This window comes from Oncorhynchus gorbuscha, linkage group LG05 (genome assembly GCF_021184085.1).
Source record: "Oncorhynchus gorbuscha isolate QuinsamMale2020 ecotype Even-year linkage group LG05, OgorEven_v1.0, whole genome shotgun sequence".
Lineage (NCBI taxonomy): Eukaryota > Metazoa > Chordata > Actinopteri > Salmoniformes > Salmonidae > Oncorhynchus > Oncorhynchus gorbuscha.
The window spans coordinates 49,630,373-49,656,145 of NC_060177.1; the positions used below are offsets into that span (position 1 = coordinate 49,630,373).

At 43.7% G+C, this 25,773-nt stretch overlaps 1 protein-coding gene across 1 annotated transcript; it reads left to right on the forward strand.

Annotated features, from left to right (window-relative positions):
- Positions 1-779: 779 nt before the first annotated feature.
- On the forward strand, positions 780-25,773 carry fam81b (family with sequence similarity 81 member B). The gene is made up of 9 exons (XM_046348557.1): positions 780-818; positions 1,110-1,168; positions 3,358-3,565; positions 4,852-4,970; positions 19,501-19,630; positions 20,732-20,838; positions 23,092-23,227; positions 23,309-23,504; positions 24,486-25,773. The coding sequence occupies exons 2-9, from the start codon at positions 1,140-1,142 to the stop codon at positions 24,617-24,619; spliced, it is 1,059 nt and encodes a 352-aa protein (XP_046204513.1). The 5' UTR covers positions 780-818; positions 1,110-1,139; the 3' UTR covers positions 24,620-25,773.

The following is a 25,773-nucleotide window of genomic DNA, read 5'->3' on the forward strand; positions in this document are numbered from 1 at the left end:
TCAGCACGGGATCGATTGGAGGGCAAGAGAAAGAGACACGAGGTCAGCTTTTAAATCTGCACTGCGGAGTGTTGCATGTACTGGTGTTGAAACCATCTCCCACTAGACCATTCTGCCATGGCCCAGAGGTGTTTGACTGGGTTTAGGGACGGGTTCGTATGCTAATCTAATCCCTTTCTCCATGAGATAATTATATGGGCAGAGGAAAGTTATCTTCAAATAAGAATGTTCCAATTGAATCACTTAATGTAATCACTAGCATTTCAGCTGGGGCAATTAAAAGTATTTCTTCTGAGTAGATATTAACATTTGGTCTGGGAAAGGGACATTTTAAGCACAGGTTTGTAAATGTGTAATTGGCTTTTTACAGATGTTAATGAGGCTCTGCTAGAGCAGCAGTTTTCAGTGAAGGAGATTGCCATAGTTGAGCGCCAACAGACATGGAAACGAATCAAACAGACGGAATACATATCCACATTGAATTGCTGTGAAATAAACACTCCGGAACAATCCAGCCTCAATAAAAATCCACGTTGAAAAAGTATTGTATTACCACGACAGTATTACCACGACACAAACACTGGAAATTATCACACTCTTTGGCCAAAATGATGATACTTTAGCCACTAAAGTAATGGAGGAAGTAAAGATGCTTTGCTTGCTGAGCTCAGCACAAACACAACATCAATCCCTCATTATCACGTTGCCAAGACCACACTGGCACACCCCATTCAGCTTTACTGCAGTAACCAAGTGAACAACACAAACACATTATGCACTGTAGACCAGACATTGGTTTGTAGACCAGACATTGGTTTGTAAGTATCCTGCATTTTCTTTTGTTAGTTTACTTGATGAACAAAACATAATAAAATTATATACTACAGAGGACAATGGACTTCTCAGACTGGCTAATAAGTACGGTGTTGCGTAAGGGAGTTGAGATAAGGCTAATGGAAATAACATGACTTGTATCTTTGTGTTTGAATTGAAGAGCAACCTCCCGTGACCCAATTTCCATTTACTGTAACAGCGAATGGGAATTTGTGTTATCTGTCAAGTTGAAAGCTGTTTTGCATGTTTAACAAAATGTTCTATCTTCTTTTCAGGGAAACAGAAAACTGTTATGAAGAGGAATCATGTCACAGCCGTACCAGCCTTATGACAAGTGAGTTATACCTACAGCGCATTCGTGAAGTATTCAGACCCCTTCCCTTTCTCCACATTTTGTTATGACATTACAGCCTTGTTTTTTTTATGATTAATGCAACAAAAATCCTCAATCTACGCACAATACCCCATAATGACAAACCGAAAACAGGGTTTTAGAAATGTTTGCAAATGTAAAAACAGAAATAACACATTTACATCCGTATTCAGACCCTTTGCTATGAGACTCAAAATTGAGCTTTGTGTTTCCATGTGCATTGTGTTTCCATTGATCATCCTTGAGATGGTTCTACAACTTGATTGGAGTTCACCTGTGGCAAATTCAATTGATTAGGCATGATTTGGAAAGACACACACCTGTCTATATACGGTCCCACAGCTGACAGTGTATGTCAGAGCAAAAACCGAGCCATGAGGTGGAAGGAATTGGCCGAAGAGCTCAGGGACAGGATTGTGTTGAGGCACAGATCTGGGGAAGGGTACCAAAACATTTCTGCAGCATTGAACGTCCCCAAGAACACAGTGGCCTCCATCATTCTTAAATGGAAGAAGTTTGGAACCACCAAGACTCTTCTTAGAGCCTGCAACCCGGCAAACCGAGCAATCGGGGGAGAAGGGCCTTGGTGGTCAGTCTGACAGAGCTCCATAGTTCCTCTGTAGAGATGGGAGAACTTTCCAGAAGTACAACCATCTCTGCAGCACTCATCCCAATCAGGCCTTTATTGTAGTGTCCAAACGGAAGCCAATCCTCTGTAAAAGGCACATGACATCCCGCTTGGAGTTTGCCAAAAGGCACCTAAAGGACTCTCAGACCATGAAAAACAAGATGATCTGGTCTGATGAAACCAAGATTGAACTCTTTGGCGTGAATGCCAAGCGTCACGTCTGGAAGAAACCTGGCACCACCCCTATGGTGAAGCATGGTGGTGGCAGAATCATGTGTGGGGATGTTTTCAGTGGCAGGGACTGGGAGACTAGTCAGGATTGAGGGAAAGATGAACGGAGCAAAGTATAGAGAGATCCTTGATGAAATCCGGATCCAGAGGGCTCAGGACCTCAGACTGAGCCGAAGGTTCACTTTCCAACAGGACAACGACGCTAACCACACAGCCAAGACAACACAGGAGTAGCTTCTGGACAAGTCTCTGAATGTCCTTGAGTGGTCCAGCCAGGGCCCGGACTTGAAACCGATCGAACAAAGGTGCTTCAACAAAGTTTTGAATACTTATGTAATACTTAATATTTTGCTTTGTCATTATGGGGTATTGTGTGTAGATTGATGGGGGGGGACGATCTAATACATTTTTTAATAAGGCTGTAACGTAACAAAATGTGTAAAACAGGATGGGGTCTGAATACTTTTCCCGAAAGTGTTGCAAAACTGACCTTCAAAAAGTCTCTCACATTTCCTTTCATTAGTAACCCTCATTCAATTAGTGCAGTGGAGACATTGGGTTTCCACCATTGTGCGTCAGAAAACCCACAGAGACCTAGTCAATGGGAAATATGATTTGTGAAAGGCCCGAGGATACGGTAACAAACCCAGTGCCATGCAGCTTTCCCATGGATACACAGAGATTGACAATGTTTCAGATTTGACAGAGGTGTTTCTAATCCTCTTGGAGGGTAGACTGAATTTGCCTTGATTTTCTCTGCCTAGGTGCAATGTCAACCAAGTCAGATCTGTTGATATACATATCTCCATGCAATGCTACAGGGTAATCTCATTGTTTGAAGAAAGCAAGTAGCCTTACAGTTTACAGATGTAGGATCTTAACTTGAGCCAGGTTGCTACAGCAGGAAACTAATCCTGCAACAACAGGAAATGTGAATTATTATGTGGATTATATCTGTGGATATCTGTGGATATCTTCGGTAGGGGTTGATAAGTGTTTTGTTAAGGAAAATCAAGTCTGAAATGTTGAAGTGGAAATTATAAACTTCAGAAGCCTTTTTCATCTCCAATCTACCACACGTTTGCATTTACTGCTGTGCAGGAAAATTCTCAGCAGCAAAACAGTGACAAAATGGAGATCCTACATCTGTAGCTTCATCGGACACAGATGAATCACATTAGTAAGACACATAACTGGTCGTAGCACAATACTATGTCAAACCCAAACCAAAATGGCAGCATGCACATCAAGTGCTACCAGAGGAATCTAAATCTTCCTCCTTTTCCCCAAGGTCTGATGTCATAGAAGGCCGTCTGACCAATCAGGAGCGTACGATGAGCGTGCTGCTTGAGCAGGCGTTCAGGATCAAGGAGGAGGTGGTGGCCAGTCTGCACTTCACCCAGGGCTCTGTCCAGTCAGAGACCTCCTCCCGCAGGCTGCTGGAGAGCCACATCCACACCATCACGCACATCGTCAAACAGCTCAGCACTGACATACAGGTGGTGGCCTGTAGCATCACGTGTCTCTCTCCATTGTTGTCATCATGTAGCACACATACAGTACATATATACATGTGTTCTGTTTTCAGTTGACATGGTAACAGCCAGTATACAGCACATAGAGAACTAGAAAACTGGTTCATGTAATCATGTTCATCATAATCATGACCATAACTTGTATGTGTGGTATTGCTGTACTGTGTCGACAAGTTCAATGAAAATCTAAATGCACAAGACACAAGAGCATAACAGAAAATAAATAAACAATGGAAGGAGTACATTTAATACATATGGTAGTGTAGAAAACCTGAGAGCGGTGAGTATAGGAGCGCGAGGTCAGAGTGACGAGAGAGTGTTACAGACGTAGGATCTTCATTTGATCACCCTTTGTTGCTGGGAATGCAAATGTATAGGTGTATTTGTGTTTTAAAAAAGGCTTCTAAAGTTTGTCATTTCCACTTTCCACAAACTTGATTTGCCCTGAGGTAAAATGTATCAACCCTACAAAAACGTCCATTAATTACAATATTCATAATAATTCAAATGTCCCGTTGCTGCAGGATTGTTTTACTGCTGTAGAAAACTGGCTCAAATTAAGATCCTACATCTGTGAGTGTCTCTGTGTGAGTCTCTCTCTTTCTCTCTCTGCCAGATCAGGCTGATTTGATTATGCTGCACTGAGCAAAGCCTCACTGAATCTCATTCAGGCTCATGGCGTATTCCTCATAAGTAAGCAGAAATTTTAACGACATCCAATAAACCTCAACGAGTTCTGGAACGGTTGCCAACAGGGCCACTTAAGAGGGATTGCGTAATAACAGTGGCGCGTGAAATAGATAGATCAAATAGATCCGTGTCTGGAGTCATATTTTCCTCCACAGCAATAAAGACCTCACAAACACAAGGGGACATGGCAAAATGTGGGTATTTATTTTGACAAAATGTTCGCCATTCACGGTTACTGCATCTGAAATGAAAACGATCAATTATGAGGTAATTAGTCGGTGTGAGAGAGCGAGAGAAGCAATAGGCAGAGCCAGGATTTTACTCCTCTACGTGGAAAACGAGGTGTGATAACGTTAATACACCTGTCGCACAGGAGCTCAATATTCTTTTGGTTTATCTGCCAGGGCACAGTCGTGTGATATAGGGTGAGTGGAGCTCAACTCATTTGAATGGTTCTGCGAGTGATTGTCCATGCAAGAGGAGAGTAGTGCGTGAGCGAGGATGATCTCTAGCAGCAGGCCAATACCACCTGACAGTGCCTCGATCTGTTCTCCCCGCAGGTTCTGAAGAGTCAGATAGCCCAGCGGGACAGTGTCACCTCTGGGACCTCTTTTGCTATGCAGAGTCTGGATCACAAAAACCTGGCTGGTTTTGGTGACCTCAGGGGCAGGGTGGCCAGGTATGCATTTACTATAACTGAGTCACTGTCTCTCACACACTCACACAAACAATAACCCTCATTAGTGTTATGATGGGTTGCATGAAAGTCTGTTTAATTTCCATACCTGGCAAAGCAGAAGTTTACAATTTGCATTATGGAAATTATATTGCTCCCATCCTTAGAAGTGTGTGTGTGTGTCCGTGCGTGCGTGTGTTGAGTGTGTTTGTGTATTTGATACTCGTCCAAGTAGAAAAAATGCTATGAAGCATCTCCCTTCATCATATTTGATTGATCATCTGGAATTCCATATCTGCTATCAAAATCTGGCAAACCAAACAGAGAGGTGTGAATATAGATTTGTAATCAGGAGGAATATATGAGTTCCAGGCTGGTCAGATGAATCTCTCTGATAGGAAATGAGGATGCGTGTGTGGGTCACAGCAGGTTAGCCCAGTCTAGAATATAGATGGCGTCATGCATGGAGGTTGGGGAGGACAGTCAAGAGAGGGAGAGAAGTGGCTGCTCAGTGAGTGCTGTGTTGATTTAGCGTCTACCAAGGTTGTCTAAAGCTCTCCAACTTGAACGATTTACCGCTTTTGGGCAACTCATTAATAATCAGGTTGTCTGCTGTTCTTGTAAACAAGTAAAACTAAGTGTAGAGTACCAGTAAAAGGTATCATGAGACATTGTTGCTCTCCACATTGTGCTTTGTAACAAAGCAAAGGTGGAAGCTACAGTAGGTGATGACACATTTAGCTGAAGCTCTGTTTGTGTTGATAAAAGGCATTGACCAGTGGTACGTTTATTTAACTAGGCAGGTCAGTTAAAGAACAAATCCTTGTTTTCAATGACAGAACAGAACGACAGATTTGTACCTTGTCAGCTCGGGGATTCGACCTTGCAACTATAGGCCTACTGGTAATATGTACATGAGGGGGTACTTCAGATGTACTCCAGACAGAGCAAAATTCAGTTGGTAGTACAGTAACTGTAAAAGAAAAAGGTTGGGAACCACTGGACCAGATCAATTAAAAAACCATAGAGCTTTTCAGTGCAGTCAGACCAGTGGTGGTCGGTGTGGTTTAACATGAAGAGAACGATAATTTTTTTAATGAGCATAGCCTTCTATTTCTATTACGGCATATTGGATGACTGTCAGTCATAATACATTCACCCCAGTCAATGTAACATTGATAGGTTTAGGCTACTACGTGATACTCAAGTTCTTCCTGTACCCATCATGAGGTTGCTACAACCTAGCCTATGAATGAACGTTTACAACGTCAAGAGAAATTTGAGAAATCAAGGTGACAGACATTGACATATTCAAAACCGCCCTGCACACACTTGCCTGCATCTAGCTGATCTAGGGTTCTGTATCTAGCTGATCTCGGGATCTGTAGTCATTAGAGAAATTCAGATATGTTTATCCCCGTTTTTACTAGATTCATTCTCTGATCCTTTGATTGGGTGGACAGCATGTCAGTTCATGCTGAAAGGTCTAATAGGTTGGAGGATGTACTCTGGAAATTGTCATATTTACTGTGGAAGTAACCACAAGGCTCCTTTTGTATTGTAGTCAATGTACCCAGAGGACAACGGAAACTAGCTGTCCTAGCTGTCCTTTGGCTACACCATGGTGCTACCCTACAAAGTGCTGTTGAGGCTACTGTAGACCTTCATTACAAAACAGTGTGATTAAATCAATTATTTGGTGACGTGAATATATTTAGTATAGTTTTATCTAAAAAAGAGAACTTTTTTATGTTTCACAATTGTTATTTTTATTAAATTCACTGAGGTGGATGGATGGTCCCTCCCTTCCTCCTCTGAGGAGCCTCCACTGAGTCAGACACTACTGTAAAGGAGCTGCTGTGAGTCCGTTTGAGTTGGCTTTACATCAGTGTTCAAAAGGTGCCTTGTGAACATAAAGATTTATGTGAACAATTCAATGTTGTCCCCCCGCGTTGTTGATTATTATCTGTCACATGGTGAATCACTTTGGGTTATCCATTCTGAAATGTGTATTCAAAACAGGAAATATGCATATTATGCATATTACGAAATATGCATTCACATACTTGAGTATTATTCTACACACTGGCTATTATTTTACTGAACTCCGCCCACAAAATACCAGAATTGTTTCGTCCGCACCGGACCAAATCTGAACCAATCGTAGACGTCTATAGTTCACAAGTTTGGACATCAAAGTACAGCTCAGTAGAGTGGAGTACAGTAAAGTATCGTTCAATACAATACAGTACCTTATACTGTACTCAACTATAGTGTACTCTACTGTACTAAACTCTACTCTATTGTAGAATACAGCACAGGACTGTACTGAAATTTACTGAACTTATTATTACTTTACTGAAACATAGACTTTCAGTGGCATGTATTCATGGAGGCCAAGGAAAGCTAGGCTTCCCCAAAAAATTGACCAAGAAGTAAAAAATAAATAAATGGATCTATCGTCTCTCTGTGTTTCATAATGTGCCACCGATTTGCAAGACGCTGAATGTATCACACAGGAGAAAGCATCCGAGCAAGGGAAACAGTGACATCTATCTGATGCTGTCTGGCCAGCAACCATCACTCCTGTGTTCCAATGGCACGTTGTGTTAGCTAATTCAAGTTGATCATTTGAAAAGGCTAATTGATCATTAGAAAATCCTTTTGCAATTGTGTTAGCACAGCTGAAAACTGATGTTCTGATAAAAGAAGCAACAGCATCAGCAAACAAAGACCTTTGTTCTGAGAAATTAATGCTATTCAATGCGAGTAATTGCCAAGAATTCTCGTTCAACGCCGTGTACTACTCCATTCACAGAACATGTCATGTTTGTCATTTATTATCATGTCTTGTCCCTGTGCTCCCCATTCTATTTGTTTCCCTCTGCTGGTCTTGTTAGGTTCTTTCCCTCTTTCTATCCCTCTCTCTCCCCCTCCCTCTCTCACTCTCTCGCTCTCTCTTCTCTCTATCGTTCCGTTCCTGCTCCCAGCTGTTCCTATTCCCCTAATCAATCATTTAGTCTTCCCACACCTGTTCCCGATCCTTTCCCCTGATTAGAGTCCCTATTTCTTCCTTTGTGTTCCGTTCCTGTCCCGTCGGTTCCTTGTTTAGAATTCACCGTGCTGTGATTGTGTATCGCCCTGTCCTGTCGTGTTTTTGCCTTCATCAGATGCTGCGTGTGAGCAGGTGTCTCTGTCAGCTACGGCCTGCGCCTACCCGAAGCGACCTGCAGTCTGTGGCCGCTTCTCCTGTTATTCCCCTCTACAGACTAGAGGATTTCTGTTATTCCCTGTTTGGACATTTCCTGTTAAGGATTCAGGATTTGTCGTTTTCTGTTTGGACTTGAATAAACTCTGTTTCTGTTTAGTCGCTTTTGGGTCCTCTTTCACCTGCATGACAGAAGGAACCGACCGAGGAATGGACCCAGCGACTTCAGACGCTCGTTACACTGCCGTCAAGATCCAGGAGCCATGCTCGGCAGACACGAGCAGGAATTGTCTGCTGCTCGCCATGCCGTGGAGAACCTGGCCGCTCAGGTTTCCGACCTCTCTGGACAGTTCCAGAGTCTACGTCTCGTGCCACCTGTTACTTCCTGGCCTGCCGAGCCTCCAGAACCTAGGGTTAATAACCCACCTTGCTACTCCGGGCAGCCCACTGAGTGCCGCTCCTTTCTCACGCAGTGTGAGATTGTGTTCTCTCTCCAACCCAACACATACTCTAGAGAGAGAGCTCGGGTTGCTTACGTCATTTCACTCCTTACTGGCCGGGCTCGAGAATGGGGCACAGCTATCTGGGAGGCAAGGGCTGATTGCTCTAACAAGTTCCAGAACTTTAAAGAGGAGATGATTCGGGTTTTTGACCGTTCAGTTTTTGGTAGGGAGGCTTCTAGGGCCCTGGCTTCCTTATGCCAAGGTGAACGGTCCATAACGGATTATTCTATTGAGTTTCGCACTCTTGCTGCCTCTAGTGAGTGGAACGAGCCGGCGCTGCTCGCTCGTTTTCTGGAGGGACTCCACGCAGTGGTTAAGGATGAGATTCTCTCCCGGGAGGTTCCTTCAGATGTGGACTCTTTGATTGCTCTCGCCATCCGCATAGAACGACGGGTAGATCTTCGTCACCGGGCTCGTGGAAGAGAGCTCGCATCAACGGTGTTTCCCTGCTCCGCATCGCAACCATCTCCCTCCTCTGGCTTTGAGACTGAGCCCATGCAGCTGGGAGGGATTCGCATCTCGACTAAGGAGAGGGAACGGAGGATCACCAACCGCCTGTGCCTCTATTGCGGAGTTGCTGGACATTTTGTTAATTCATGTCCAGTAAGAGGCCAGAGCCCATCAGTAAGCGGAGGGCTACTGGTGAGCGCTACTACTCTGGTCTCTTCATCTAGATCTTGTACTACTATGTCGGTCCATCTACGCTGGACCGGTTCGGGTGCTACATGCAGTGCCTTGATTGACTCTGGGGCTGAGGGTTGTTTCATGGACGAAGCATGGGTTCGGAAACATAACATTCCTTTCAGACCGTTAGACAAGCCTACGCCCATGTTTGCCTTAGATGGTAGTCATCTTCCCAGTATCAAATTTGAGACACTACCTTTAACTCTCACAGTATCTGGTAACCACAGTGAGACTATTTCTTTTTGATTTTCCGTTCACCGTTTACTCCTGTTGTTTTGGGTCATCCCTGGCTAGTATGTCATAATCCTTCTATTAATTGGTCTAGTAATTCTATCCTATCCTGGAACGTTTCTTGTCATGTGAAGTGTTTAATGTCTGCCATCCCTCCCGTTTCTTCTGTCCCTACTTCTCAGGAGGAACCTGGCGATTTGACAGGAGTGCCGGAGGAATATCATGATCTGCGCACGGTCTTCAGTCGGTCCCGAGCCAACTCCCTTCCTCCTCACCGGTCGTATGATTGTAGTATTGATCTCCTTCCGGGGACCACTCCTCCTCGAGGTAGACTATACTCTCTGTCGGCTCCCGAACGTAAGGCTCTCGAGGATTATTTGTCTGTGTCTCTTGACGCCGGTACCATAGTGCCTTCTTCTTCTCCGGCCGGGGCGGGGTTCTTTTTTGTTAAGAAGAAGGACGGTACTCTGCGCCCCTGCGTGGATTATCGAGGGCTGAATGACATAACGGTTAAGAATCGTTATCCGCTTCCCCTTATGTCATCAGCCTTCGAGATTCTGCAGGGAGCCAGGTGCTTTACTAAGTTGGACCTTCGTAACGCTTACCATCTCGTGCGCATCAGAGAGGGGGACGAGTGGAAAACGGCGTTTAACACTCCGTTAGGGCATTTTGAGTACCGGGTTCTGCCGTTCGGTCTCGCCAATGCGCCAGCTGTTTTTCAGGCATTAGTTAATGATGTTCTGAGAGACATGCTGAACATCTTTGTTTTTGTCTATCTTGACGAGATCCTGATTTTTTCTCCGTCACTCGAGATTCATGTTCAGCACGTTCGACGTGTTCTACAGCGCCTTTTAGAGAATTGTCTCTACGTAAAGGCTGAGAAGTGCTCTTTTCATGTCTCCTCCGTTACTTTTCTCGGTTCCGTTATTTCCGCTGAAGGCATTCAGATGGATTCCGCTAAGGTCCAAGCTGTCAGTGATTGGCCCGTTCCAAGGTCACGTGTCGAGTTGCAGCGCTTTTTAGGTTTCGCTAATTTCTATCGGCGTTTCATTCGTAATTTCGGTCAAGTTGCTGCCCCTCTCACAGCTCTTACTTCTGTCAAGACGTGTTTTAAGTGGTCCGGTTCCGCCCAGGGAGCTTTTGATCTTCTAAAAGAACGTTTTACGTCCGCTCCTATCCTCGTTACTCCTGACGTCACTAGACAATTCATTGTCGAGGTTGACGCTTCAGAGGTAGGCGTGGGAGCCATTCTATCCCAGCGCTTCCAGTCTGACGATAAGGTTCATCCTTGCGCTTATTTTTCTCATCGCCTGTCGCCATCTGAGCGCAACTATGATGTGGGTAACCGTGAACTGCTCGCCATCCGCTTAGCCCTAGGCGAATGGCGACAGTGGTTGGAGAGGGCGACCGTTCCTTTTGTCGTTTGGACAGACCATAAGAACCTTGAGTACATCCGTTCTGCCAAACGACTTAATGCCCGTCAAGCTCGTTGGGCGTTGTTTTTCGCTCGTTTCGAGTTTGTGATTTCTTACCGTCCGGGTAGCAAGAACACCAAGCCTGATGCCTTATCCCGTCTGTTTAGTTCTTCTGTGGCTTCTACTGATCCCGAGGGGATTCTTCCTTATGGGCGTGTTGTCGGGTTAACAGTCTGGGAATTGAAAGACAGGTTAAGCAAGCACTCACGCACACTGCGTCGCCGCGCGCTTGTCCTAGTAACCTCCTTTTCGTTCCTGTTTCCACTCGTCTGGCTGTTCTTCAGTGGGCTCACTCTGCCAAGTTAGCTGGTCATCCCGGTGTTCGAGGCACTCTTGCGTCTATTCGCCAGCGCTTTTGGTGGCCGACTCAGGAGCGTGACATGCGCCGTTTCGTGGCTGCTTGTTCGGACTGCGCGCAGACTAAGTCGGGTAACTCTCCTCCTGCCGGTCGTCTCAGACCGCTCCCCATTCCTTCTCGACCATGGTCTCACATCGCCTTAGACTTCATTACCGGTCTGCCTTTGTCTGCGGGGAAGACTGTGAGAGCCGCCAATAAACGCAGGATTAAGAGTCCAAGGTATTGTTGCGGCCAGAGAGTGTGGCTTTCCACTCGCAACCTTCCTCTTACGACAGCTTCTCGTAAGTTGACTCCGCGGTTCATTGGTCCGTTCCGTGTCTCCCAGGTCGTCAATCCTGTCGCTGTGCGACTGCTTCTTCCGCGACATCTTCGTCGCGTCCATCCTGTCTTCCATGTCTCCTGTGTTAAGCCCTTTCTTCGCACCCCGTTCGTCTTCCCTCCCCCCTCCCGTCCTTGTCGAGAGCGCACCTATTTACAAGGTACATAAGATCATGGACATGCGTTCTCGGGGACGGGGTCACCAATACTTAGTGGATTGGGAGGGTTACGGTCCTGAGGAGAGGAGTTGGGTTCCGTCTCGGGACGTGCTGGACCGTTCACTCATCGATGATTTCCTCCGTTGCCGCCAGGATTCCTCCTCGAGTGCGCCAGGAGGCGCTCGGGGAGTGGGGGGGTACTGTCATGTTTGTCATTTATTATCATGTCTTGTCCCTGTGCTCCCCATTCTATTCGTTTCCCTCTGCTGGTCTTGTTAGGTTCTTTCCCTCTTTCTATCCCTCTCTCTCCCCCTCCCTCTCTCACTCTCTCGCTCTCTCTTCTCTCTATCGTTCCGTTCCTGCTCCCAGCTGTTCCTATTCCCCTAATCAATCATTTAGTCTTCCCACACCTGTTCCCGATCCTTTCCCCTGATTAGAGTCCCTATTTCTTCCTTTGTGTTCCGTTCCTGTCCCGTCGGTTCCTTGTTTAGAATTCACCGTGCTGTGATTGTGTATCACCCTGTCCTGTCGTGTTTTTGCCTTCATCAGATGCTGCGTGTGAGCAGGTGTCTCTGTCAGCTACGGCCTGCGCCTACCCGAAGCGACCTGCAGTCTGTGGCCGCTTCTCCTGTTATTCCCCTCTACAGACTAGAGGATTTCTGTTATTCCCTGTTTGGACATTTCCTGTTAAGGATTCAGGATTTGTCGTTTTCTGTTTGGACTTGAATAAACTCTGTTTCTGTTTAGTCGCTTTTGGGTCCTCTTTCACCTGCATGACAGAACAGCGCAAACGGGCTCAAAACAGAATAGAAAGAGGAGTGGGAGGCCCTGGTGCACAACTGAGCAAGACTACATTTACATTTTAGTGTCTAGTTTGAGAAACAGACACGAGTCACAAGTCCTCAACTGGCAGCTTCATTAAATAGTACCCGCAAAACACCAGTCTCAACGTCAACAGTGAAGAAGCGACTCCGGGTTGCTGGCCTTCTAGGCAGAGTTGCAAAGAAAAAGCAATTTCTCAGACTGGCCAATAAAAAGAAAAGATTAAGATGGGCAAAAGAGCACAGACACCGGACAGAGTATGACTGGAAAAAAGTGTTATGGAAGTGTTATGGACAGACAAATCGAAGTTGGTAGTGTTTTGATCACAAAGAAGAACATTCTTGAGATGCAGTAAAAATGAAAAGATGCTGGAGGAGTGCTTGACGCCAACTGTCAAGTATGGTGGAGGCAATGTGATGGTCTGGGAGTGATTTTGTGATATTTGTACAGGGTAAAAGGGATCTTGAAGAAGGAAGGCTATCACTCCATTTTGTAACGCCATGCAATATCCTGTGGACGGCTCTTAAATGGAGCCAATTTCCTCCTACAACAGGACAATGACACAAAACACAGCTCAAACTATGCAATAACTGTTTAGGGAAGAAGCAGTCAGCTGGTCTTCTGTCTGTAATGGAGTGGCCAGTCGGGGATCTCAACCCTATAGAGCTGTTGTGGGAGAAGCTTGACCGTATGGTACGTAAGAAGTGCCCATCAAGCCAATCCAAGTTGCGGGAGGTTTTTCAGGAAGCATATTCAGATTACCTCAACAAATTGACATGCCATAGGTCTGAAAGGCTGGAATTGCTGAAAATGGAGGATTATTTGACAAAGCAAAGTTTGAAGGAACAATTATTATTTCAATTAAAAATAATGATTTATGACTTTGTCTTGACTATATTTCCTATTCGTTTTGCAACTCATTTAATTAATGTTTTCATGGAAAACAATGACATTTCTAAGTGACCCCCGGTAGTGTATGTTTGTAAATATACCATTAAAAAGTAACATGATGATTGAGTGTCTATATAGCTGTACCATGATATTTGCATTGCTACTAAGTAAACCTCCAATTGCTCCCCACTATTCCACCCGCTAAAACCCCTCTTCAACCCGAGTTGGGTTGTCATCCCAATGGCCAGCAGATCACCCCTGATCCCCTGGATCCCATGGGCCCGGAGAGATCGGGACCCATCCTTCGAAAAGAGCACATAGTACCACCCACAGAACTGAAGCAGATCCATCGCCCTCACCTCGATTTGTATTATATATAGCTATTCAAAAATATATATTTTTAAAATCCTGTTTATCTTAATTTCCATAATTATCAATTAATATTTGTTGTAATGTAGGCAGTTTATGCAAATGATTGTTACCTCTTAAAAGTATTGCTATTACGAACATTATAATTTTGGCCAGCAATTATTATTTTAGCAAACAATTACTGTGATTCATCCTATATTGTCCCTAACATCTTTTACTCCCTCGCAAGTTGTGGGATACACACACACACACACACACACACACACACACACACACACACACACACACACACACACACACACACACACACACACACACACACACACACACACACACACACACACACACACACACACACACACACACACACACACACACACACAACCCCTTTCCCCCACAATCAACCATACACTCAGATGCTCAACTGTTGCACTATCCCAGAGCCCAACTCAAGAAAGGTCTTGATTTACGAATGCATATACAGATGCAGCTGTATGAGAAGACCTGCAAAACTGAACAAAAATGGGCAGAAATGGGGATATTTAATTGACCATTGTCCCGTCCTAGATGATGGAGGTCAGATATACTTCCCCTGAAACACCCACATGGTCCCCCGTTGTGACCATTATCCCAAGCATCTCCATGCAGTCAGACCTTTGATGATTTTGTGCCACCAGGGCCACAATAATATGCCCCCTCTCTGAATGTCAGTGTGACCCCCTCCCCATGGGGGTTACTACAGCTAGTGTTGCCAGCACTGTCACTGCCTGGTTGGGGGAACCCCACCGGAATCCCCACCGGCTACATACAAGGTCGTCAAGGTTCTCATTAGCAGCTTTGAGAATTTCCTTGTATATTATGCTCACCCATCAGGGGGCTCTGCCTTTGCAGGACCAACCCTGTCAGGCAGGCTCAGAATCTTGAGGGGGCGGTGCTGCTCTAGAAGGTCTCTGATTGCATTTTGGCTGCATACAGGCAGCTTACAGCAGGTCCATAAAACAGATAAGGACATATCTCTAGTGTCTGAGTCATTCAGGTTGGTTGTAAGGGATTTCCTCCTCTTCTTCCGAAGAGGAGAGGCGAAACGGATCAGAGGACCAATACGCGGCGTGGTAATTGTCCATGGTTCTTTTTAATACGTTAAGGTACACATGAACAACTGACTACAAAAAAAACAAGAAATGTGAAAACTCAAACCAGTCCTATCTGGTGCAAAGACAGAGACAGGAACAATCACCCACAAACACACAGTGAAACCCAGGCTACCTAAGTATGATTCTCAATCAGAGACAACTAATGACACCTGCCTCTGATTGAGAACCATACTTGGCCGAAACATAGAAATTCCCAAAACCTAGAAAAACAAACAGACTGCCCACCCAACTCACGCCCTGACCATACTAACTAAATACAAAACACAGGAAATAAAGGTCAGAACGTGACATTGGTGGCTAGCGTATAGGGTTGTTGACCGTCCCATCAAGATAGGACCATAAATAAGTAAATAAAATGTATAATTTATTTTAAAATGCAGTTCCACCATGATTGGACAATAAATAAGTAAATTAGATGTATAATTCATTATAAAATGTATATCCCTCATCTGCACAAAATTGAAAGCTCTCTCACAACCCCTGCTCGCAGACATATATACTGTATGTACAAACCATTTTCTTTCTCACTCACTTAACGCCACACTTTCCCAAGCACCAAAAAACACACAACACCTTCCATCACAATACATCCTCACATACCCACATACTGTGCCTTCTGCCTGCTGTGTTTATCTACACCATGTTGAATTAGTACTTTTGTGTTCCAATTAGTTATATTTGAAGTTTGCTTTTCTATCTATTTTTTTTGTTGCACTATTACAATCCCTAACATGGATAGTATTGTGTGTTCCATTATTCACCTCCTCTAAGCGAACATTGTCGTTCGTTTTTAGAATAGCCATGGAGTAGTCTTTGTGTCTCTGAACATTTGGTTATCAATATACAGTTCATCGACTACGAGAGCTATGTATTTTCCTTGAAGATTGCATACAGAACTTTGCAACGTTCTGCAATTTCTTTCGGGAACTGAGCATTCCTATTTTTGTGCCAGCAAGTCTTTTACTCTGGCTTTTAACCATTATTTTATCTTTAATGAAAGCAAATTTGGCAACGATTGGGCGTTCATAACCTTGCCCTCTCTGAACGAAACGGTGTACACGTTCAAGACAGGTTTTGTCGATATCTTTGGTTGGAATCTGAAACTCTGTAAGGAGGAACTGTCTAACTACAGATTCAGGAACTTCTCCTTTTTTCTCCTGGATACCTGTAAGTACCAGATTCTCTCTCATGGATCTAGTCTGTATGTCAAGTAAGGCTTCTCTCAGAATCTATGTTCTCCTTTTTAATTTAATTGACTTCAGTTTCAATCTTATTGACTGTCCCTTTTAGCTTGTTTGTATCTTTCTCCAATGTCAAAGCTTTTTTGTCTCTCATCTCAAAGCTTGACTTCAACTCTTTTATATCCTTACTAACTAATTCAAGTATGCCCAGTTTGTCATTTGGTGATTTTAACAGACCTTTACCATTCCCGGTGGTGAAAATATGAATTTGTCTGTGTCTGTAGAAGATTCACATTTTTGTTTTGAGATTGGTTCCCCTGTTTTACTCTCCAAGTTTGGTTGTTACTTGTTTTTGTAATATTGTTGATACATTTCTCTAGTCTTATGATTTGTTTTGTGTTGTTATCCAGATTGAAGGTTATTACCCACCAGTTTGTGAAGTGCTCAAATTTAGTCTAACTTAATGATATTGAATTTTACTTTTTTATCTTGAGGTGATCTACACTGCTGTGTTCAATCCGCCATCTTGGATCAGTCCGCCTTGTCTGCTTTCTCTGACATTGTTGCCGCCTGTAGCATTTAAAACAAGGGAAGCCAGCATGCATCTGACCTTCCTTGACAAAAATAATACAAAATTGCCCAATCAGTGTTGAGCTAAACTGAGCGAGCTCAACTGTGAATGGTCCTGGCACACCAAAAAAAAGTGTCAAGGGAAGCCTGCTTGGATTTGGTGTCACTGCTATCAAATCCCATTGAGAGCATACGTCATTGACAGAGAAACTTGAATTGTTGCATCTTGTTTTGTTGTTGTCCTCTGGTGGCGAGCCAGCTATCTAAAATTGGCACATTCCTAAATTAGCCATGGATGGAGATAGGGATTTGGACTTGTGGTTTTACTTAATTCTCCGTACTGGCCAATGATTATAACTGCGATTTTGATTTCTGATCCAACCATTGATTCATACATTGTTGTGCCCCTGGCCTGAGAGGATGGAAGTTCAATATGTAGCTAGACGGCTAATGTTAACTAGCAAAGGGAAGGGAACCCAAGAGCAAACTCAGATGAGGAGACGGGGATGAAGTAACCAAGGTATTTATTGGAACACAGGGGGAAGATTGAGTGCAGGTCAGGGGGAAGCTCGGTCGGGTTGCTGGAAACCAGGTGCTGAGGATTAGGCTGGAGCGAGAGTGGTTGAGACAGGGTAAGCAGGTCCGGGGGGGGGGGGGAGAATCCAAGGGAGTAGTAGAGTGGGGAATCCAGGACAGAGTAGCAGGATGACGAGACGTGGGACAGGAGACAGGGACCAGAGTCAGAGAGGGCAGAACTGCAGCGGAGAGGAAAACAGTGTCAGGCAGGGAAACAGGCACAACAGGATCTGAATAGTAACAACCGGCTCGAAACGTAGACTGACTGAGCAGAGGTTACGATCTGGCAGCGTGGAAGTGGTAGGGCTGAGTATTTGTAGAGGTCCTGATTATGGAACATGTTGCAGCTGGTGGGGATTTGCTCTGACTCCAGCACACCTGTCTACACACACACACGCACACACACACATTTGCAGGAACGTGCATGCACACACATGCATGCAGAAATCAGAACCATAAACAGCCACATCATATTTAGCTTACGTTGATTGGACTAAATTGTGTTTGGTATCTTTTAGTTGTCACTCTATTAGACTAAGCAGAGGTGATTTGATGTTGAAATGTTGCTGGAATAGTGGAGGCAGTTCATATTTATTTTGTGACTTGCGGTACCTCTTTGTTGTTCTAAATCAATAGTTGTTCAGTGGTCTAAAAATGTCAGGAACATTCATTTGCGTGACCATACTGTAGGTCATGTAACTAACTGTCTGTTACTATACATGCAATATGCTTTGTGGACTTCACTTGACAGAGGTTGCTATCTGGTTTTGTGATAAATCAAAGGTGTGGTTGAATTTATTCTGCCACTGTCTTATTGTCTCGGCCTTTAGGCCTATATATCACTGTCACAAGGCATATGAATTAACAGGTTATTAACTTGCTGGTTAAGTGTGTCTTGAATTCTAAATCAATCACAGACAGTGTCACCAGCTAAGCACCCCCACACATCACACCTCCTCCTCCATGCTTCACGGTGGAACTACACATGCGGAGAACATCCGTTCACTTACTCTGCGTCTCACAAAGACACGGTGGTTGGAACCAAAAATCTCAAATTATGACTCATCAGACCAAAGGCCATATTTCCACCGGTCTAATGTACATTTCTTGTGTTTCTTGGCTCAAGAAAGTCTCTTCTTCGTATTGGTGTCCTTAAATAGTGGTTTCTTTGCAGAAGAAAACCATGAAGGCTTGATTCATGCAGTCTCCTCTGAACAGTTGATGTTCAGATGTGTCTGTTACTTGAACTCTGTGAAGCATTTATTTGGGCTGCAATCTGAGGTGCAGTTCATTCTAATGAACTTATCCTCTGCAGCAGAGGTAACTCTGGGTCTTCCTTTCCTGTGGCGGTCCTCATGAAAGCCTGTCTCATCATAGCGCTTGATGGTTTTTGGAACTGCACTTGAAGAAACCGTCAAAGTTCTTGAAATGCTCCATATTAACTGACCTTCATGTCTTCAAGTAATGATGGAGTGTTGTTTCTCTTTGCTTGTTTGAGCTGTTCTTGCCATAATATGGACTTGGTCGTTTATCAAATAGGGCTGTCTTCTGTATACCACCCCTACAGTAACTTGTCACAACCAACTGATGTATTAAGAAGGAAAGAAATTCCACAAATGAACTTTTAGCAATTGAAATGCATTCTAGGAGACTACCTCATGAAGCTGGTTGAGAGAATGCCAAGAGTGTGAAAAGCTGCCATCAAGGCAAAGGGTGACTACTTTGAAGAATCTCAAATACATTTTGATTTGTTTAACGCTTTTTTGTTTCTACATGATTCCATGTGTGTTATTTCATAGTTTTGAGGTCTTCACTATTATTCTACAATGTAGAAAATAGTACAAATAAAGAAAACCCTTGAATGAGTAGGCGTGTCCAAACTTTTGACTTGTACTGTATAAATAAGTTAATTTCTCAAAAATATAGACTCTTAGCTTTCATTTGACACCCAAACTTCCCAGAGATGGTCAAGCCAGGTGGGAGTGTGTTGTACTGTAATGGTAAAGACATCTCTCTTTCCCTGTCTCACTCTCAGGTGTGATGCCAGCATTGCTAAGCTGTCAGGTGATGTGAGCGACAGGGCACAGGAGATCGCCAGGCTCCAACAGGAGGTGTCAGAGGTCAAGTCAGGTCTGGGAGAGCGACTGAGAGAGATAGACATCAAGGTTAGGGGTTCTGAACAACTGGACTGCTTTTTAGGTCAGACTCAACTTGACCAAGCACTTCACAACAAGATGCATAAAGGAATCTCCCCGTCATTTTAGGAACTAACATGGCCTCTCGCTGAATACATACAGTACATAGTAGGGATGACGACTGTAGCAAAAACTGACTGGACTTTTGTGTTGGACGAAGAGTGAAAGAGGATATTACTCCAGGCCACAATTCTCTAATTCTCATAAAATAAGAGTATTAGAGAATTGTGGCCTGGGGTTGACAAACACATGAAGGCTTTAGAGCCCCAAAACAGCCTCAGTTATGATTGCATCTAGCCAGTGAATTGCACATGTTGATCAAGTTGTGTTCAATTTAAAAAATGTATTTTTTTGTTGCTGTACAGTATATCCGCCTCACTCTCAGATAAATAAGTAGTACTGCTAGGTTTTACACAGTCAAAGGTAACACATTTCTACATAACATTTATTTTCTACAAATGATACATTTGTGACATCAATATAAAAAAAAACTATTATAATAATTATTCAATACAGTCATATGAGATCTGTATGTAAAACATTTACATTTGAAATGTTTGTCACTTAGCAGACGTCCAGCTAAACAATGGATGTATAGCGTTGATAAAAAAATAAAAATAAAAATGTGTACAACAAATCTGAGAACAGTAATATTTTTCACACACATCAACACAGAATATAGCGAATATGGAATATAGCGTTTTGGAAATAACCTCTTCATGTGTATGTCACACAGGGGCCAGGTTTGAGGCTGAGTTGACTGTTTACACTGCCTGTCTGTTTGCCTATCTATTTGTCCGTCCGTCTGTCTGCCTTCCTGTCTGTCTGGAGTGTCCATTCAAAGGACCTTTAAATGTTTGGATCCTTTTTTAATGTACATTTGATTGGTGGATTCAAATCAAGTATTTCAAATGTGTGTGTGTGTGTGTGTGTGTGTGTGTGTGTGTGTGTGTGTGTGTGTGTGTGTGTGTGTGTGTGTGTGTGTGTGTGTGTGTGTGTGTGTGTGTGTGTGTGTGTGTGTGTGTGTGTGTGTGTGTGTGTGTGTGTGTGTGTGTGTGTGTGTGTGTGTAGCTGTCTCAGGCAGTTAGCAGACTGGAGGTGTTGCTGGTGGACCAGACCCACGGCCAGAGAAACAGCTGGACTGACCTGCACAGCCAAATCAAGCTCCTGGAGGCCAAGTGTGTCTTGTGCTCTTACAGTAACCCCATTTAACACACAACCTAGACACTAACCTTTAAAAGCCTGTTGAGAGACAACTTAATCATACTATTTATGGGGGGAACGGGGTACGAATACTAGTACCTACGATGTATTCTATGCCACTGAATATAACAGTACATCATGTAGTAGCACCACGAAGGAACTAGGTCAAAGCCCCTACATCAAGGAAGCTTGGTCTTACATGCTTATTTTTCATGGGCAATATAAGAGATAGCTCTCTCCTTTCCTTGTGAAATGCACTACCTTTGCCATTATAAGTGGTGAGGCTAAATCATTATTCAATGTTGAATCCACCAGTTTTACATTTTTATTTTTTACAATGGAGACACTAAGATCTGACCCAAGCAGGTAATCCATCTGTATCTAATCCATCATGGCCTGGCCCCAGGAACAGGTAATGAATAGCTTAAGCACATCATGTTGCACAACCCTGCCCCTTCAAACCACACACAAACAAAAATACAGACAGACAGACACACACACACACACACACACACACACACACACACACACACACACACACACACACACACACACACACACACACACACACACACACACACACACACACACACACACACACACACACACACACACACACACACACACTAGCAACAGTCATTGAAGTTGTAAAAGGTAAAAAATAACAATTATAATGAATGCAAATTGTAAAATGGGTAAAGATAATCCAAACTATAATCCATCAAATGGCTGAATTACAGTATGGCACAAAACATTTTACTGGCAAGGACAAATAATGAATGAAGTTCAGGCATTTAGTTGGGAATTGAGGTTTTTAAAATATTTTTATGATTATTATTTTCCAGGTATTATATTTACTGTATAATGTAACTATTTTTCTTGTAATGCGCTCAAATCCACTGAGTGTACAAAACATTAGGAACACATTCCTAATATTGAGTTGTACCCCCTTTTAGTAAGGGCAGCCTCAATTCATCAGGGTATGGACTCTGCAAGGTGTCGAAAGCGTTCCGCAAGGATGCTGGCCCGTGGAATTGCACATATAAACACTAGGTGTAGTTACATACATGAATTAATGAATACATATTCCAGCGCATCTAATTTGTAAACGTTACAACTGTATGAAATCATTACTTTTTTCAATTGCGTAGAAAATGTCTCTAGACGATGTGTCAAATCGCCGACAAGCGTCAGTGCTCCTATAGATGCAACGGAAAAGCCAATGTATTTCATTGAACTCATTTCAGCCATTACCTAAGTGCGTTTGACAGGTCATCGCAAACGTTTCCTTTGGTCATTACGGTAATGGACAAAAGAAATGGCACGAGCAAGAGTGGGAAAGAGTCGCCAGAGTAAAATGAAAGCAAACAATCCAGGGAAAAATAAGTGGCAAGGAGATTTTGCACTCCTCAAACACAGGAACGAGATGGTTTAGAAGGAGATGTCCTCAGGTGGTTGTGGCATGTGCATTGCTACATGCACGCGGCACCCACACGCAGGTACACACGCAGGTACACGACCCACAGAGCACCAACACCCACCCTAGATGCTGCCTCACTGAAACTCTGACAAGAGGAAACACTCGATGAGAGGAATGAGGCATGCTGTATTTGAGAAGCTAAGGGGCTAAGACATAACGTCACACCCTTGAGGCAATTATCGACGAGTGATCGAGTATATTGTGCTAAAACTTGCAGAAAGCCTTTGTGGGAAGCTAACTCGGCATATCCAAGGTGGCAGCTTTCACCGCACTGTTTTTGGGACTTTCCTCTGCTTTTTACGATTAGTGTGGACAGATGGCTGTCTCGAGTCTCTCCTCTCAAATGGAGAAAGCCTGGCTGTGGACTTCTTAATGGAGACGCAGCATTTGAGTGCAGCAGAGTGAAGTGCTTGGCTCGCAGACCAAACAAAACAAAGAGTGTGCTGTTGCTGAGAAGGTCACTGGCATAACTACCCAAGAGAACATAGTTTAGGGTACCTCCTCCTCCCATCCAACTGCAGGGCCTGCTATAGAAACATACTCAGTTAATAAGAAGTGACACCTTAAATCTGAGATAGACTATTGAGATAGTTGTGCAACTGTTTAGGTCGATTTCTCAGTAAACCATCCTTAACCAGACTGTCAGATGTGACTCTTGTGAAGTGTATATGATTGTTCACAATCCTCAACAATCTGTACCCAGTTGCATGTGGATATAACATCAATAACATATATATTCCACCTACAGGAGCTCTGGTGTGGTAAGGGAGGCGAGGGAGGACACAGACAGACTCAGGATGTGGACAGAGCAACAGCTAAGCAGCTCAGCACAGACACACAGGCATGGCAGTGAGGTGCTACGGTCACTACTGCAGGACAAAATGGTAGTATGTATATATGTGTGTGTGTTAGTGTGTGTGTCAGTTTGTCTGCTGGACTATGGTAAGGCGTGTGGGTGTGTGCAGGTGGAGGCGGATGGGAGGCTCAGTGAGCAGGTCAGGCTGCTGTCAGTCCGTGTGGAGAGAGCAGAGATTCAGCTGGAACAGGAGCACCAGGCAGACAGGGTGAAGCACTCGAAGAGGAAACTCCACAGTAGGATCAGCACATTGGAGACCAGCTTCCGGGAAGAGCTGCAGCTGATCAAACAGGACTACCAGTCAGGTCGCTACTCACACCCTCACTAACACTGTCAATACCAAAGACAGGAGACCTTTACCAGGAAAAACTCTGGGTATTCGGTATAACTTATATACGGTGTGGATGACTGTCACAATAGGGGTCAGCGAAGGAACGATAAATAGGACAACTGGGCAGGTGCATTAAAGACCTAGATCCAATGGCCTACTTTAGCAATGAGCTCGCAGCTTGTATTTCTTTGGCAAAGTTAAATTACACACCTCACAGTTGTGTGGGCCTGTTCTGATTAAGTAGGCCACCTGAGCTCAGAAACTAATTGAGAATGGTGCCTTTTGGAGCAGATAGATAATGAGCACACCACTGAAGCATAGTTACAGCAGTGACAAACATCGTCTTTCATGAGACATTAGGTAAGTCAAACGTGAAATATTGATTTATTTATTGGGGTTTCCATAAACAGGGTCTAGTCAAATCGATCCACTCGATGTGACATGAAAACAACATAAAAATAAACTGTAACAGGCCCTTCCACCAAGCCTTCAAGCATGCAGTTGGGGCGATGTTATCTATGTCCCTATCTCTCCGTTAATAAGTCATGGGGTGGACGTAAGCACGGCAGCCTGTTGTTGGGTTGACATCTAATGCCAATTTTCTGATTCCATTTTATAGTTAATTTCCCCAAGGAGCTGATGTTGGCTCTAAGGCCTTCACTCTGCAGGGCTTCTGAAACCCTCGTGAAAAAGGCGAAGGGACAGCTCAGTAAATAAAACTAGCAATAAACGCAGGGATGAATCACGTCTCAGTTTCAGCTTTAATTAGGCTGCGAGGCAGGCGCTTCAGACCCCTCAATCGTTCACTCTTTCAGAGGAAAGGAAGGGAAAAGAGAGGGGAGGACAGTGCATAATTGACAAGGTTGACAAGGCAGAGCCTATAGGAGAGTCTGCAAGGCTGTAAGTCATGTTGTAGGGACTGACTCTCCTTATCCCCAACCTCTCTGACGGCCAGGGTTCCAGTCTATCCATGATGCCATAGGCTCGCTGAGGCAGATCGGTGACACCAAAGCCCGGCTGGACAAGGAGAAGCTGCAAAAGGACATCAAACAAATCCGCAGGAAGATGGTGGAGCTGAGAGATGTGTGACGCCACAGGTCACACAGGAGTGTGGTACTGCATGGTGAAACAGACCAGTAATGAAATTTCATACTCAAAATTGTCAATGACACAGAAGTCCATGATTACTGGGATCCACATGGTATAGTAAAGTGTGCAACACATCAGGGATTATTATGGGATGCTTTCACTTTGAAACCTTTTCAAATCACTGATTTAATACCAGAAATAGTTCATCGGAAGAAAATCTTGATGTTATTATATCTCATCTGAAATGAATAAAGTTCATCATGAAAGTACAACTTAGTAATATTGACACAATCAAGCATGAGAATTTATTTCCAAATGCACCGGTCATCTCAAAATGCCAGAATTTATTGTTCAGGTACTGTGTCAAGAGCTGAAGGGTATAGTATTTCATATTATTACAGCACTATATTTAAGCAAAATGCAACTCACTTCCAGCTCCTATGTCAAGGAAAAAACATTTGACTGTTGAGATGAAGCCAAACGTCTGCTCTTTCTAGTTGTTACAGTTGCCCAGTTGCTACAATATATTGTTGTCTACGAATTGTCTCTGGAAATCGCCTGCACAAATGTCTAGCCTGCTCCAGTTGTAAATGCAACTTGTTCAGGTTTCCACTGTACATCCTGAAATGCAAGATACACAGCAATGCTGTGCAAAAGTATTTGCCCCCTTTTCAAATGTTCTCTACTTTTGCATATTGTTAATACTGAATATTCTCAGATCTCCAACCAAAACCTAATATTAATTAGATAAAGGGAACCTGAGTGAAAGAAATAACACAACAATGACATGCCAGTCAAAAGTTGACACACCTACTCAATTAAGGGTTTTCTTTAGATTTACTATTTTCACACTATTGACATTCTCTCAACCAGCTTCACGAGGTAGTCAACTGGAATGCATTACAATTAACAAGTGTGCCTTGCAAATTTGTGGAATTTATTTCCTTCTTAATGAGATTGAGCCAATCCGTTGTGTTGTGACAAGGTAGGGGTGGTATACAGAAGCTCTATTTGGTAAAATACCAAGTCCATCTTATGGCAAGAACAGTTCAAACATGCAAAGGGAAACAACACTCCATCATTACTTTAAGACATGAAGGTCAGTCAATACTGACCATTTCAAGAACTTTGAATGTTTCTTTAAGTGCAGTTGC

Coding starts and splice junctions, on each gene's coding strand:
- fam81b (XM_046348557.1), top strand. CDS start 1,140: ATGTCACAGCCGTACCAGCCTTATGACAA. Junction 4,971..19,500: donor CTCAGGGGCAGGGTGGCCAG/GTATGCATTTAC, acceptor TCTCACTCTCAG/GTGTGATGCCAGCATTGCTA. Junction 20,839..23,091: donor ATCAAGCTCCTGGAGGCCAA/GTGTGTCTTGTG, acceptor TTCCACCTACAG/GAGCTCTGGTGTGGTAAGGG.